The sequence below is a fragment of the Notamacropus eugenii genome, chromosome 1 (genome assembly GCF_028372415.1).
Source record: "Notamacropus eugenii isolate mMacEug1 chromosome 1, mMacEug1.pri_v2, whole genome shotgun sequence".
Classification (NCBI taxonomy): Eukaryota; Metazoa; Chordata; class Mammalia; order Diprotodontia; family Macropodidae; genus Notamacropus; species Notamacropus eugenii.
In genome coordinates this window covers 283,252,109-283,268,390 of record NC_092872.1, presented here as the reverse complement: position 1 = coordinate 283,268,390, position 16,282 = coordinate 283,252,109, and the positions used below count along the sequence as shown (strand labels likewise).

Sequence of the window (16,282 nt, the reverse complement as noted above, 5' to 3'; positions counted from 1 at the left end):
TGTTGCCAGTCTAAGAAACATCCATGCAGCAGAGTCCCCCATCCTGAAGGGGCCCCCACAGTGTCGGGCCAGTTATGTCAATTACGCTTCAGAAAGAATCGCAGGCCTCAGGAAGGTCAGCTGGGCCGAAGCTGCCCCGAGCCCCCAAGTCAATCTCATTTCTCTTCCCCAAAACGGCAGCTGGCTAGCATTGTCCCCAACTCCTCCACCTTTCAGCTTTGTGGAAGGAGGTGAGCATACCCGGCAATTCTCCTCACTCAAGGGTCATGCCAAAGAGAGAGCCCAGCTGGCAACGTTTCCATTATACTCACTGATAAGAAACTAAACTTTCAAGAGAAAATTTTACCAAGGACTATAACAGCTAGCACATCTCTACAGTGTTTTATGAATTGTAAAGCACATTACCACATGATGTCCTTACAACTCTCAGAATATCCCTGTGCAGTTAATCATCTCCACTTTACAATGCAGGAAACTGAGGCACAGAGTAGTTACGTGACTTGGTCGGGAAAAGCAGTAAGTGACTGAGACAAGGTTGAAATTCTGGCCTAGAACTCCATCTACCACACCACGGAGACCTGAGGAAATAATGGTAACAGTCATCCAGTACAATCTCACTGAAGAAATTCAGGCCCAGAGATATGTGACAAACAATGTCCTGAATTCAAATCCAGCTTCAGACACTGACTTGTTATGTGACTCTGAGCAAGTCACTTCACCCTGTTTGCCTCAGTTTCCTCATCTGTAAAATGATCTGAAAAAGGAAATGGCAGATCCCTTCAGTATCTATGCCAAGAAAACCCCAAATGGGGTCAGGAAGACTCAGATCCAACTGAAAACGACTGAACCACAAAAATCTCCCCTCTACACAATGTAAAGGAACCCTCTGAATTTGGAAGAATTTTTCACATTTTTTTTAAAGATTAAAGATTCACTTTTTGTTTCTGCCAAGTCCAATTTTTAGATATCAATCTTCTCAAATCAGAGTGGTTAGCAGAGGAAGTCCCCAAAAATCATTAAGAGTTGGAGTACATGCTGCCTTCACTTAATTTTTGAATATGTGATCATCTATATTTTCTTTGAGCATTTGGGATAGTAAAGATTTTCCTGAGTGGGGAAAAGGAATGAGCAACGACTCCCCGGCCTCACTTCTGAACTGTCATTGTCTGTCCTCCCAGGACAATTTAATTTAATAACCACTTATTGAGGGCTGTGGTCTAGCCTTCTGGTCTCTCCTCCATTCAGCTTTCAAAGTTCTCTTCTTAAAACCCAGGTCTGCCCCTGGCTCCTTCTCACCCTCAGGATCAAAAACAACCCCATGGCTTAGCTCGTAAAGGCCTTCACAATATGCCCCACCTGCCTTTCCAATCTTCTCACATTGTTCCTAGAAGCCATCTGTCTCTGACCTCTGTCTCTACACTCCCCAGTCACCAGGCCTGGAACAATCTCCCTCCTTACCACCTTCCCTTTGTGATTTCTTTCCATTCTCAGCTAACGGAGCCCTCCTCCATTCACTGTCAGATCCTCATATTAAGGTCTCCCCCATTGGAAGGAAGCTCCTTGAGGGCAGGGCCTGGTACCTTTCACACTAGACACAGTGCCTGGCACAGAGTGCACATAGTAAGCACCATGGATTGACACAATTTGAAAAACAATCAACAAGCATTTACTAATCGCCAAATACATAACAAATATAGGTCAAAACGAATCAGTGCCTGCTCTCAGGAACCCAGGAACCCCCATTAGACACAGGCTTCCAGTCGCTCTGGTCCACCACCCCCCCAGGATGTTCCTTCCCTACCACAGGAGTCCACCCAACCTGCTAAGAGGCTTCCTAACTTTCTCCTCACGCCAATAGGTACCGATGAGGCACACGGTCTATAGAATTAATCTACCTGGCATTCCCTGCACCAGGTGCTTCACAGATGGAGCTGCACTTGCTCCTCCCAAGAACCCCAGGAGGTGGGTACTGCTATCATTCCCCCTTTTACAGATGAGAAAACTGACTGCTCTTCCTAGCTGGCATGGCACCAGTCCATCTTGATTCCCACAATCATTTATCTTGACTGACATCGGAGCTGAGGCCAAAATAACGTTCCTAAATCCAGACCCTGACCCCATCTTTCCTCAGCTCTATCCAGGGCTCTGATAGTTTCTAGGATAAAAGACAAATCTAGTGGCAATTTGCCATTATGGACTTCCCAGACGTTACTCCCCTTTCCACATTCTAAGCTCCAAACTGTCCAGTTCCTATTCCCCAAACTCAGTTCTACCTCCCCGCTGCCAACAATTATACAAGTTACCATGGTGCTGCCTGGCGGGAGCACATACCCTCCTCACCTGTCAAAAGATCACAGATCTATACCTAGGATGGATCTTTCAGGTTATCCAGTCCAAACATCCCCCCCCCCCATTTTATAGTTGGGAAAACTGAGGCTCAGGAAGGCCCAGTGACCTGCCCAAGGCCAAGTAATAAGTAACAGAGGCAAAATTAGAACCCAGGCCATCTGAAAGAACCCAACCCTTCCCACTATAGCAGCACTTTGAACAGCACCTGGCATACAGAAGGTGCTAAACCAATGTTTGCCTCTTAGAATCCTAGGCTTTCTCCACTCCTCACCCCAACGCCCGTCTGCCTTCTCCCAGGGGCCAGGCTTTCCTTCAGGCCCAAGGCTGTCTCCACCCAAGAGGACTTTCCAAACATCCTGGTATCTCCAGGCCCCAGCAAGAGCAAGGTGAATGTAAGAAGGGCCAAAGACGATCAGTGAGCTAGAGAAAGGGAAAGATGTCATCCTCTGGACTACGGGACCACGACTCTAGGCAGACCTCCCAGGGTAGGGAGGGGCCCTGAGCTGAGCCATGGAGGAAGAGGAGGGTCAGACCAGCTGGAGTGAGGAGAGCAGAAGGGTTGAGGGGCCACAGGTGGGGTGGGCTCGCTGCCACGCAGCTGTATCAGCTGAGGGTGGGCCACCTTGTGCCTCCTGGGCCAAGGCCTGACAGACAAAGCTAGCCCCTGGAAGTCATTAGCACGCCCTCTCCCCAAGGACTAAGTCTCTCCCTGGCTCTCCCCAGCAGCCTTAGCAGGATTTCCTTCCTTCCTCTACAGGATGGCCAGTTGGGAGGCAGGGGAGGAGGATTTCTTAGGCAAGCAGCCCAGCTGGGCCAAATGCACTTCCACATTGGCAAGTGAAGGCTTCTACCTTTTTACAGACCAGACCCCCCAGGCCTCCAGGACTAGGAGTGAGAGCTAAGGGCTTTTTACAAAGGAGTGAGTATTGATATCACCCCAGGGATCCATCCACAGGCCCAGGAGGGGACCACAATGCCACAAGACAACACACTCTCCAGGGAAAGGGGACCAGTAGCCCCTCAAGCAAACCCTGTCTACAGATGCCAGGACACCCAGAAATCATTGAGAGGACTCGAAACCTGCTAGCCAGCTCCTTTTAAAAGGGGTGGGAAAACAGGAACCAATCCTTCCTAGTAAGAAAGAGGAGACCTGAATTACAGGCAAGGTCTCATTCTGAGTCATTTACTAAACTTTAAATTCCTACTGTGTGCAGAGCAATGAGGGAGGGATCAACTTAAGACACCTAGAGTTGGAGGGTCCCCTGACATGATCAAATACAACCCCCTCATTTACAAAGGATGAAACTGAGGCCCAGCAGGGGGCTTCAAGGTCATCCAAAGGAGGCACAGTTAAGACCTGGTCCCCATCCTCAGATAAAGCTTCCAAGTTTTTATCAGTTCTTATGAACTGTAGAATGAACTGTCCTCAGACAATAACTAGTACAGTTTCTCATACTACAAAGGAATCTTCCTTGGTGCTTCCCCAAGACCCTCTAATTCTAGACCTGCAGAGGTAGAGGTCTGGCCAGACAGCCTGAGCCATTCCCCTGGGCCAGCCCAAAAGGCTTTTGGGGGCTCTCTGACTATTGGGGCCACACAGAGCACTGCCCCTCATGGTTCAACAATTCCAGGATCGCACACAATCATAGCAATTCAAAGGAACACTGCCCTTCGCCTAGGAAGGCCCTCACAAAGGGCTCCATCCAAAGCCATCATGGTCCTGAGGAGGAAAATGGGACCAGGGGTCAACCATGGTTCATCTACAGAATACAGGCACTGAGTAGAAGAGCAAGGACTTGAACTCAGGTCCTCAGTCTCCAATTCTCCTTTGCACAGCTTCCAGACAAACTGGATTCACCCAACACTTACTGAGCACCTCCAAGTGAGATCACCTATGCAAAGGGCTTTGCAAACCTTAAGAATCTTCATCACTCTATGACTAGAACTGCGATGGCCTTTGAATCAGAAGCCCAGCCTCATCACCACTGCAGGCCAGCCTCCACACACAAGCTCAGAATGACTGTCCTTAAATGAGGACATAAGCAGTTTATTGCTCCCCTCAATGGACCCCCTCCCCAGCTCTAGGATCAAACAGGAACCCCTTCCCAGCCCAACCCAAATTACCCTTCCACCTCAGTGGACATGACTCCCTCTGCTCGGCTTGGAGTCAAACTTCTCCCAGACTCAATATCCGATCCCCCTTCTATTACCTTTGAATTGCAGTCCCCCATACCTTGAATGCCTCCCCCTGCCCTCCATCTCAGAGCCTGCCCCTCCCCCAAGTGCTAGAGGCCCACCTCCCTGATCACCTTGGGTATACTCTCTATAGGGAAACAGAAGGGAATAGGAATTATATAGTGCCACCACAGGCCAGTCACTGGGCTAAGTGCTTAAAATCTTATCTCATTTGATAAGTAGGTACTACTATGATTCCCATTTTACAGCTCAGGAAACTGAGGCAAATCAAAATGAAGTGACTTGTGCAGGTCACATGCCCAATGTGTCTGAGGCTGGATTTGAACACAGGTGTTCCCGATTCCAGGCCCAGGCCTCTATCCCTCATGCCACCAGCTACCTCTCTATACATTTTTTCTGCACATAACTGGGAGAGAATGTAAGTTCCTTAAAAGGAAGAAAGATTGTCTCACTCTTCCTAACTGTTCCCCTATGCTCTGACACACAGTAGGCACTTTATAAAAGCGTGCCAATGGCCAACTGGTAATCCTGACACTCCATTTATATCAACATAGATTAAAAACAATTTCGAGGCCGCTCCCCGAGCTCCCACTTCTCTCCCTCTCTGTGTGTGTAAAGCCCTTGGTACCCCATCCTCACAGCCTTTACTCTGCCTTCTGGCAAAGAGAGATGGTTCTTTTCACTGACCACGCCCTCCCCAGGTGCCTGACTATTGGGGCCACACAGACCACTGCCCCTCATCGTTCGACAATTTCTTCCGCCTTCCTCCAACGTCAGGCTCGGCTATGGCAAACCTGGCAAATCTTCTCCAGGCTTTAAAAAAGCCCTCCCTATGGCCTCCCCCTCATGGCCCCTCCTGGTGGCCAAGTCACCACCCCTACCTGTCCAAATGTGTACATGTATATGTATATATATGTATGTACAGGTATGTACTGTGTATATGTATACATACTTACAAATGCTTACATATATGTTTGCATAAATGCATGTATGTACAAATGTGTGTGTATGTCCAACTATGTATACGTGTGTGTGGTCAACATGGGGGTGATGGAGGCTCCTGGGAGCTCAGGGATGGATGGACAATGCCTTGGGGTAGCATTTTCTTCTCCCCTCCCTGGATTTGCTGACCACTGTCACGGGCCTCCTTCTCTGGGTCTCACAGTTCCTTATCCTTTCTCGGAGTCCCGCAAAGTGCTGTACAAATATCTTGTCTTATCCGTGAAACAGCCTGAAGGCAAAGGTTACTGCTCGCCCATTCTACAGACGAGAAAACAGAAGCAAACAGGATTGACTTGCCCAGGGAAACCATCACTGAACCCACAGCACCATGCCATGTCACCTGAGGGCTCTCGCTAGCCTGGGCCTTCTTTTTTCTCAATATTCCCCCATCGGGGCTCATAGGTTCCATTCCCATCACTATCTGAGTGATTTGAGATCTATACTCTCAGCCCAAGTCTGTCTTGAGCTCCAGGCCACACTGCTCATGGTCACCTCAAAGCCAAGCCCTCTTGTGAACTTCCCTACTTCTGTCAGGGGCCCCCACCCTGCCATCCTTCCAGTCACCCCAACATCCTTGACTCCTCATCACTCTCCTCTAACCTCACCCCCAGAGCTAAGCAGCTGCCAATTTGCCTGGATGCCAGCTCTCAGAAGCAGCCCCTTCTCACCAGCCACTCCTACCCCAACCACCTGGCTCAGGCCTCATCACTGCTCACCTGGACCACAGCAGACCCTTCTCCTTGGCCTCCCCACCTCCAATCACTCCCTTTTCCAATCCATCCTCTGTCCAGTACCAAAATGGGATCACTAAGTAAAGGAGCAGAGTCTAACAAAGTCTCTCCTTTGCACAAAGGCAGGCCAGCGGCCCCCTGAACATCTACGTTTGGCACCAAAGCTCTTACAATCTACCTGTAAGGACTGATCATACCTTATGCCCTTTTCACCTGCTCGCCTGCTGAGATAAGCCAATCAATTTCCTGCTCCTCAAACACACCACCAGCCTGTTGTCTCTGTCCCCATGCCTGGCATGAGCCCCCTGAATCCTCTCCCTTCCGACTTCCTGGACCTTAGCCTCCCTCTGAGCTCAGTTCACCTCACCCACTCCATGGGGCCTCTTCTGTCCATCCATCCCCCAGCTCCCAGGAACCCCCATCACCCCTATGCAGACCACACACACAGACATATTTGTACATGCATGTACACATACATACACATGTGTATGTATTATACACGCATACACATTTGTAAGTACATGCATGCATGCACACATACACATCTGTACATGCATACACACATATACACGTACACAGTTATACATGCATATCCCTTCCACTATAGAAAAGAGCTCCTGAGGGTCACACACTCCTTTATTTCAGTATGTAGGTACAGACAAGATACAAGATAAATCTAAGGTTACCAGGGACAGGGCACAGTGCTAGCCACATGGGGGTCAAAAAAGTCTCCATGCAGAAGTAATTGCTTGAGCAGAGTTTGGAAGGGAACAAGGTGGGAGGTGGCAGAGAAGGGGGAGGCCATTCCTGGAAGAGAGAAAAGAGAAGGCAAAGGTCCAGAGGTGGGGGATGAGGAAGGGTCTGTCTGTGTGAAGAGCCGTTAAGAGGCCACTGGGGCTGGACTAGATGGGGAGCTGGGGTGTGAAATGGGAAATGAAATACAGCTGGAAAGAGCTTCAAGCACCAAGCAGAGTGGACATGTGATCCCCGGAGGAACAGGGAGACATCAAAGTGAGTCTGGTCAGGTCTGAGTGTTAGGAAAGTCTGAGAAGAGACAGGGGAGGCCAGTAGCCCCAGTAGGTGGTGATGACAAAAACCTGGGTGAGAGGTAACCACTTGGCACTGCCCACATACACTCTTCTTGGTCACCATTGGAGAAGACCTTCAGATCTGCAAAAAGCTGATCATCAACAATACATCTGCACCTACTGCCTTACTTCCTATGATATTACAAAATAGGAGAGGTAGGAGAATAATCACTCATTTTACAGATAAGGAAAGTGAGGTTCAGAGAGGGCAAGTGCTTGGCCCAGAATCACTCAAAAATTAAGTGGTCAAAGGGGATTTATACTCCAAAGGACCTACGATCTATCTCCCAAATGCGGATTTTCCCTCCAACTCCAGCCTGGCACAGAGCAAGGTGTTTGTTAATTTAGCATTCATCAAACTCATTTGAGATGATGGCCTTAGTAGTGCATTGAAGGAGATTAAGCCAAGTTCAAGAACTCTGAAGGTAGAAATGAGCCAGGGTGTGGGAACAGTGAGCAGCTGTCATCATCAGGTCACAGATTTAGTTCTGAGGCCCTCAGGTCCAACTTAGGAATTTTATAGCTGAGAAAACTGACTTGTCCAAGGTCATCTGGGCAGTAAGGCTTCAACCTCAACAGGACATTTCTGTCTCCCCATGGATTAGCAAAGATTTCTCAGGCAAGGCTGCTCCCTTCCCTGCCTGACCCTTCCCTCTGCCTCAGTGGAATGGGATGAAGGCTGGGCTCAATTAGGACTGGAGGGATGAGGCATGGACCTTCCAGGGCAGGGATGGAGGGATGCAGACCAGCCCCACCCTCTCAGAACCCAAGGGCAGGATTTTTTTTTGATTACCACATCCTAGAACTTCGTTGGGGGGGGGGGGAAGGGCGGTCTAAGGCTTCAAGGGTTTCCTAAGGTTACAAATTCATCCAAGAAAATCAAAGCGATGAAAGAACCATGACCCGTGAGCTCTGCCCACCTGGCCCAGCCTACTCAGGGAAGGTGGCCCTGAATGGGGAAGGGGCTTCTGGAAGGGTGCCCATTGGGCAATGGTAATAGGAGGTGTACATTAAAATCTGGGGGACACAGGCTCCAATTCCTGGAGGAGCAGCCGCCAGATCTGGGCGAAGGAGACACGTAAGGACCCAAGTATGGGGCCAAGAGTTAAGCACCCAGTGCCAACATGTGTGTGCCTCTGTGAGTGGGTGCAAGTATGAGTGTGTGCATGTGTTTACATGTTGGGGGTGTGGGGACTGGGAGCAGGAAAGGACGGAGCAGGATGAGAAGCCTGGGGGCTGGCAGAGTGGGAGGGGCATTTAGAGATCCTCCCTGACGAGACCCCGAGGAGGTTAGGAAGTACCCACACTCGGTGCCAGGCTTGGTGCCCAGCGACGGGCGGGTCCCTGCCCCGTGCCCTCCGGGCGCTGCCCCCACCACCACATCAGGAGACAGAGTGTGCCCAGATAAGTCAGCGCGGGCAGCACAACTTGGGCAGGACAGAGCAGCGGGCGGGCCGGCGGGCTGACACGTGGGGCGGGGGGCGCGTCGCGCGGGAGGTGGGCTTGGGCCCGAGGGGGAGTGGACGAGAGCGGGGAAGAGGGACTGGGGGAGGGGAGGCGGAGGGCGAGGCCCGAGGGCCCGGGCTGGCGAGCCTGGGGAGCTCCGAAGCGGAAACCCGGGTGCCCGCGGGGCCTCCCGGCCCGGCCCAGGTCCTCCGCCCGCCCCGCTTCCGAGCTGCAGCAACAGGCTCCGGGCGGGCGGGGAAAGGAGGGAGGGAGGGAAGGAGAGAAAGGGCCGGAGTGGGCAGGGGACTCCCCGGGCGCAGCGAGGGAGGGACGGACGCCCCCTCCTCCAGCGCGCCCCCAGGCTCGGCTCCCGCCCAGGCCGGGGTCCGGCCCCGGGGGTGGGTCCGGAGCTGGCCGAGCGCAGCCGCGAAGTTTGGTCCGGTCCGGCCCGGGGGCGGGGGGCCGGGCTGGGGACCCGGGGGGGGCCGGGGGGGGCGCGGGGCGCTGCGGGAGGAGCCAGGCGATCCGGGGGCGCGGGGCGCTGCTGGAAGCGCGGGGCGATGGGGGGAGGGGGCGCGGGGCGCCGCTCACTCACCCACGCCGTACTTCTCCTCGCGCTTGGTGGGCACCCAGCGGCTCATGGTGCGCGGGGCTCCGGATAGCCGGGGTGGCCGGATAGGCGGGGGGCGGGGGCGCGGGTGGCCGGCCGGCGGCGGGGTCCGCTCCTAGGCCGCCATTTTCCATTCCTGGCCGGCCGCGCCGGGATGGGCAGGAAAAAGTTTGGGGCGGAGGCGGCGTCACGGGGGCCGGGCCGGCGGCGGGCAAGCGGGCGGAGTCTGGGCCGCCCGGGGCGGCGGGCCGGGCCGGCGGGGCGGGGAAACTGAGGCGGCTCGGGGCGCTGAGCTTCACCCCCTCGGGCCCCGGGGGAGGACACCGAGGCTGGGGTCCCCTGGAAGAAGGGGCCTCCCCATGCCCCCCAGCTCTCTACACCACGGGACGCTGACGCGGTCCGGGGAAAACTCCCGCGAAAGGGTCTGGCCATTGTCCAGCCGCGGGAGGGGAAGCCGCCGCGCCTGCCCTCGGGCTCTGGGGCCGCTGGAAGGGACCACCTAGCCCCATCCCCCGCGGGTGGGCAGAGATTCCCCCAACAGCCGCCGCCCCCTTTTCCAGGATCGCTTCAGTCACTCCGATCCATCAGGAACGGGTGGTTATTCCGTGTCCCTAAGACGTATCCATGTCCGAAACAAAAGCAAACCTCGGCTCGCCGGCTGCTAACGACGTCGGAGCGAGGAGGGAGCCTAGTCCTGCAGCCATCAGGGAGTGGTCCGTGGACGCTCTGGGGGAGGGGGGTCAGAACTTGAGGTCAACACTTTCCATAATAATAGGAGCTAGGTTTATTTTTAACGTAGTAAACATCCATAGAAATAGTCTACCAACATTTTTTTCAAGTCTTAAAAGTGTAAAGGGGTCCCAGATCAAAAAGTTTGAGAGCTGTCCATCCCTCCAACCATTACAGCCCCTGCCCTTGCAGGACCGAGTGATCTGGAGGTCAGAAATTTTATCCAAACCAGGCAGTTACAGAGGAGGAAAGTGAGGCCAGCTAAGAAAATGAGCTTTTACACTTTGGAGTCTGAAGAGACCTGGGAGATGATCAGATCCAAATCAGCTTCGAGGGCCTTCCCAAGCCATGAAAACAAACCAAACCTTAGCTCACCCCATTGCAGTGCTCTGCAGGTCCTAGTTGGGAATCTCTGGTCACCCAGAGAGAAGGTAGGCCTCCTGAGGGCAGAAATGTGTTTGTTGTCTTCATCTCCAGGTTGCCCAGTGCCCAGCTCACCTGTGCTTAAGAGGTGTCTGTTACCCAGGTGACTGACACACTGATAAGCTCGACCACTAGAGGGGACCTCCCGAGTCACCCATCCCTATGAGTTCCGTGACAGCAGGAGCACCTGTATGAAGACACTCCCCCAGCCAGTCCAGGGCAACAGCACCTTAGCAGTTACCTGGAGCACAGAGGCTAAGGACTGGCCCAGAGTCACCCAGCCTGCACACATCAGAAACAGAGCTGGAAGCCAGTGATTCCTGAGGTTTAGGGTGGCTTTGATCCATGACAAACGCTGTCTCTATCTTAAAAGCCGCATTTTACAGAGGGAGAAAGGGAATGCTACTTGCAGCATTCTATAAACATTAGTTGTTATAGGACTTGGACCTAGAAGGGACTTTGAGGTTAATAATGATGTGCCTGATGATTGATGCTTTGCCAACCTTCTCTCCTTTGAGTCTCAGTACAGTCCTGGAGGATGAATGTTACCACAGACTTGGCTTGCCCATGTTATAAGTGAGGACTCAGGTAAAGGGCTTCCCCATTTCTTGATATCAAACATACCTAATCCACTCACTCCCATTTTACAGCTGGACAACTGAGGCTGTCTGATTAAATTTCAAGCTGGAAGGAGCTCCCTTTAGAGATTATCTCAAGACCAGTTGAGGAAACTGAAGCCCAGAAATGGGAAAGAATAAGCAGAATTACTGGATTTGGGACAAAGAGGGAAGTGATTCATCCAAACTCATTAACCAGATAAGAAAACAGGCTTAGAAAGGCAGAAACAGGATTTGAATGAAGGCCCCTGACTTAAATGAAGTCCAGTGATTTTACCACTGAGAGCAGCGCTAAGTGGCAGCCTTCCTTTCTCGAATTATCCTTCTCTCCAGCGTAAAACTCTGAACCGTTCTGTCCCCACTTTAGCACCACAATCTGCCAGTTTTGACTTCCAAGGCTCTTTGCGCATCCAGTTATTCCCTTTTTGTCCAAATTTATTTTAGAGATTTTCTTAAAGATAAGTTTCTACTCCCTCTGCATTCTATACATTTATACAAGACACTGTGCTGGCTGCTGCAATCCCGGCTGCCCCGTCTCCCTCCTCCCACCCCTAAAAGCATAGATTTTATTAGAGGACTTGTGGTCCAAGGTAGACTGAGATAGGTAGAGTCAAAGGAAAGACTCAGAGTGGGCCAGAAAAATTTGAGGGAAAGGATACTTTCAGCTGGTGCACTGTCCACTCCCCAGCCATATTCTAGCTCCTTTTGTTCTTTTTGCTTTAACCTTTGAGTCGATTTTTTCTCCCCTCCCTGCCCTCTCCTACCTTCCAAGCCAGCCCCTTTTCTCTTCAGTGTGTCTCTTGTTCATATCTGTTGTTTGTCCTTCATGTTTGAAAATGACCAATGACATCAGGAGAGTGATGTCTTGAACAGGATTTAAGTGAAGCAAAGTTGTACAAAGTTGGCAGCCTTACTCTCTCCTCCAGAGCCATCAAAGTCCAATCAATGGCAGGACCAAAGTCAGGAAAACTGACCATAGCCAGAGATGCAGTAGCATCTCCCTTGGCATCTTCCATGGCTGACCAAACTGTACAGAGCCTGCTTCCGGCACCTTCATGGCCATTGGAACAGATTGTTCTCATCTGCCTATTTTCCAGGGAAAAGTCCTTATGTGTCTGGGGTAGACGCCTCCTACTTCACCCACGGATTTGAGGCTTCTTGGCTGCCCTCTTACCAGGGTGCATCCACCACACATGCCACATACATGTTCATCTCCAACCTTTCTTTGTGGACTCCTGTTGTATTGCCAAGAAACTGTGCCTCTTCTCAGACCTGTGTCCCAACCCCAAGAAATTACTTTGTATAAATGTTGTGTTTATATGGATACACCTTGTTTCTCTTATAGAATATAAATTCTTTAAATTTCTATTTTGTTTCTACATTCTGCGAGCTCACATATAGCATCTGGCACATAGTAGGTGCTTAATACTTAAGATGCTTTTCCCTTCAGAGTCTGAAAGACTAACATTGGGCTAGCACCACTTTGAACTTCTTATTCTTCAAGAATTTCCCTGGCATCCTTCCCCACAGACCAATCTCAGGATGAGCCCCTGCTCAGAGAGGAGTAGTCACCCTAACTGGAGAGGGTGGAGGCCAGGAGCTCTGGAGGCCTCTTCCCAAGTAAAGGACCCAAAACAGCTTGTTTGCTAAGCACTTCAGGGCAGAGTTATCTGCAGGTCAGATAACAATCTGAATTGCTTTCTGGGATGCTTCAGCTGCTCCCCAGGACCTGGATTGGCTGCTAATGAGTTTTGTGTCTACTTAAGTCACTTTACTTCTGTCTCTAGGCCTGAGTGTAGACGGAGAGCTGACTGGAATCAGAGGCCTTGAGTTCAAATCCCATCTCTGATAACACTCCTTACCTGTTTGACCTTGGGAAAATCAGTCAGGTGCCAGTGCACTGAGGAACTTGGATTAGATAAGGTCCCTTCAGGCTCTAAACTACTAACATTCCATCCAGGACACCCCCAAGGGAATTTGAAGTCACTTTGAGATGTTGTAAGTTCTCTCTGTGCAGGCCAGCAGGCTGCCAAGGCTATGTGTCATCCCCTCTGCTTTTTACAGGAAGCCTGCCCGACTCATGACTTCTGTCTGTCTGTCTGTCAAAGCATGCAGCATGCTCCAACTGCAGCTGAAACATTGCCTGGACCTAAAGAGAAGAAGACTCCACCTAGAATTCAAATTTGCTTAACACGTGACTAATTGGGTATTTTTCCATGATCTTCATTGAAAAACTCCTGTTGCTGGAGAGAGATTGTGGGATGTGGAGCTGGACAGGGCCTTAGAGATTATCCAACCACCCCATGGGGCCTTGGGTTCACAAGCTTCAGATACTCACCTGAGCACACTGGAGATCCTCTCACCCCAACAAACAACTAACCCAAGGATATTCATCAAGCACCTAATGTGTGCAAGGCGTGCCAAGACAAAAAAGTCAGCCAGTCCCTGCCCATAGTTTCTGAGGGGGCCACAATGTACAAAAACAAAGTAACTGGTGTCTTTTGTTCAAAGGCAAAGAAATCAGAACAGCAGGGCATTTTAGAGCCAGAGGGACATGCAACAATCTCTCATTCAGCCCTTTGATTTTACAAGTGAGCAAGTCTGGCTCCTGGGCAGTCATCAGAGGCAGAGTTTGGGGTCCAAGGAGCTGGGAGAGGAGAAGAATCCAGCTTGCTACTTACTACTGTGTGTCCTTGGACAAGTCACTGCCCCTCTCTGTCCTTAACTTTCTTCATCTACAAAATTAGGTCTTGAACAGGTCTTTGCCTATAGTGGGAGCTTAATAAATCTTAAGACTAAATTGAGTTTGCATTTGATGTTACAGAAAACTGGGAGCCATTGGAGTTCACTGAGTACAGGGATCGACATGATCGGAATATATGTGTATGGATATGGTATATGCCTGTATATGTACGTAGAATAGAATGGAATCTTCCTGAAGGCAGGGAGTGTTTCTTTTTTGTTTGTATTCCCTAGGTCCTAGCCTAGAGCATGGCACATGGTGGGGAGAGATACAGACAGACAGCAAGAGATAGATAAGAGAGAGGAGGGGGAGGGAGAGAGAAGAGAGAAAGGAGAGAGAGGGAGGAGTAGAGAGAGAGAAAGGAGGAAGAGAGAGAAAGGAGAAAGAGCGGGAGGAAGAGAAAAAGGAGGGGGAGAGAGAGAATGAGAATAGAGAGAAGAGAGACAGAAAGAGACAGAGAGGAAGGGAAGGAGGGAGGGAGGGCACATAGAAAATTTACTAATTGATAAAGTGTTTCATCCATCTCCAGGCTCCCCTCCTGACTTCCAGGACTTTCTCTGTGATGCCAAGAAAGCATCTTCACCCTCGAAGTCCACTTTGTCCCTGGACTTTTCCCATTGGAGGTCCCCTGCAGCCCCTTCCTCTGATTGGCTGACTCCTCCCAGAACCTTCCTTTTAAGAAAGCACCCAAGCTAACCACTTCCTTCATCTGGAGGCTGTACTCCTGACTTGGGACTTTCACTGCGATGCCCTGGCCTAATACTTTCTGCGCCACCCCCACCCCCCCGCCCTTGACTTTTCAGTTTCTTCTGTGTAACTTCCTCTTTTAGATTATAAACTCTTTGAGGGCAGGCAATGCCTTTCTTTTGGCTTGCATTTGTACTCCTGACACTGAGCCCAGTGCCTGGTGCTCAGTAAGTGCTTGGATTGATAAATAAATCCTGATTGATTGATTGGAATGAAAGGGAGGAGAGTGGACCAGAAGATCTTCACAGTCCTTCCACCTCTAAAAGATGAGAAGTTAAAGTCTAGGGACAAAGCCCTACATGCCATCGCTGCAGCTCCTTGTAGTAAACAGGAATTACCTGAGTACTAATTTTCCATCTTCTTTCTCCCCCAGTCCTTGGAGCAGAATTCAAAGCATCCAGAGTTCTTCAGGTGAATCCTGGGAGGTGTTGGCTTCACAAAGCTCAGAGAAAGGGGGACAAAACAGAATCATGAAAGGAAGACCTTGGAAAGGTGGAGGAGGAGAGAGGAGGGAAGTGGCAGTGCTGCTGGCTCCCAAAGGATGCCTGGTCCGTGATTTCCCCATCAATGGACTGGGATTTACTTTAGGAAATTAACTGGACAATGTCACATAACACATCTGGGACATTTGTTTTTTGTTTTTGTTTTTTTTTAACAGGCACTTATATTGTGTTTTAAAATAGGTTACCTTATAGTTCAGATGACTGTGAGAGGTCACAGAGGACCCCTACAGTCCCACAAAGACTCCAACAATGATTTAAAAAAAGGCACCAGTTCTGTTGCTGCACAAAAAGATAGAAGCCCCAAGCTCTACTTGTGTAGATCCTTTGTGTATGCTCCCAAAGAGAGGAAAGAAAAAGGGAAAAGGCCCATGTGCACATTCTGTTGTAGCAAAGTTCAGAGGGGAAAATGGGCAAGAGACAGCTTTGGAACAAGTGTGCTAAACTGAGTATATGTACTATTTTTTTAAATTTAATTAATTTGTTTTCAGTTTTCAACAATTACTTCCATAAGTTTTAAATTTTCTCCCCCTCGCACCCCAAGATAGCATGTATTCTTATATAGGCTCTACACATACATTCTTATTAAAGACATTTTCACATTCGTCATGTTGCATAGAAGAATCAAAACAAAAGGGAGAAACCATGAGAAAACAAAACAAAACAAAATGAAACATAACACAAGAGAAAATAGTCTGCTTCATTCTGCATTCCAATTCCATAGTTCTTTCTCTGGATGTGGATGGCACTTTGCCTGAAGAGTCCTTTGAGAATGTTTTAGGTCCTTGCATTTCTGTGAAGGGCTAAGTCTATCAGAAACAGTCCTTGCACACTGTAGCTATTACTGTGTATAATGTTCTCCTAGTTCTGCTCATTTCACTCAGCATCAGTTCATATAAGTCTTTCCAGGTTTTTCTGGAGTCCAATTGTTCATCATTTCTTATAGCACAAGAATATTCCATTACGTTCATATACCACGACTTGTTTAGCCATTCCCCAATTGATGGGCATTCCCTCAGTTTCCACTACTTTGCACCATGAAAAAAGCTGCTATAAAATTTTTGTACATGTGGATCCCTTTCCCATTTTTATGATCTCTTT

At 50.1% G+C, this 16,282-nt stretch overlaps 1 protein-coding gene and 1 long non-coding RNA gene across 3 annotated transcripts in view; one reads left to right on the top strand and one right to left on the bottom strand.

Moving 5' to 3' along the window:
- Positions 1 to 9,589, bottom strand: part of DOCK1 (dedicator of cytokinesis 1) — a 582,086-nt gene extending 572,497 nt beyond the window's left edge. Inside the window, exon 1 of one of the 2 annotated variants that reach the window (XM_072629055.1) lies at positions 9,408 to 9,589. In XM_072629055.1, the coding sequence (XP_072485156.1) occupies positions 9,408 to 9,453 (46 nt within the window). In that variant the 5' untranslated portion in view covers positions 9,454 to 9,589. The remainder of the gene's footprint in view (positions 1 to 9,407) is intronic. The other variant, XM_072629056.1, reaches the window with a different exon arrangement.
- On the top strand, positions 9,570 to 15,630 carry LOC140517624 (uncharacterized). The gene is made up of 2 exons (XR_011971653.1): positions 9,570 to 10,135; positions 10,629 to 15,630. It is a non-coding gene; the product is annotated as an uncharacterized lncRNA (long non-coding RNA).
- The last annotated feature ends 652 nt before the right edge of the window (positions 15,631 to 16,282 follow it).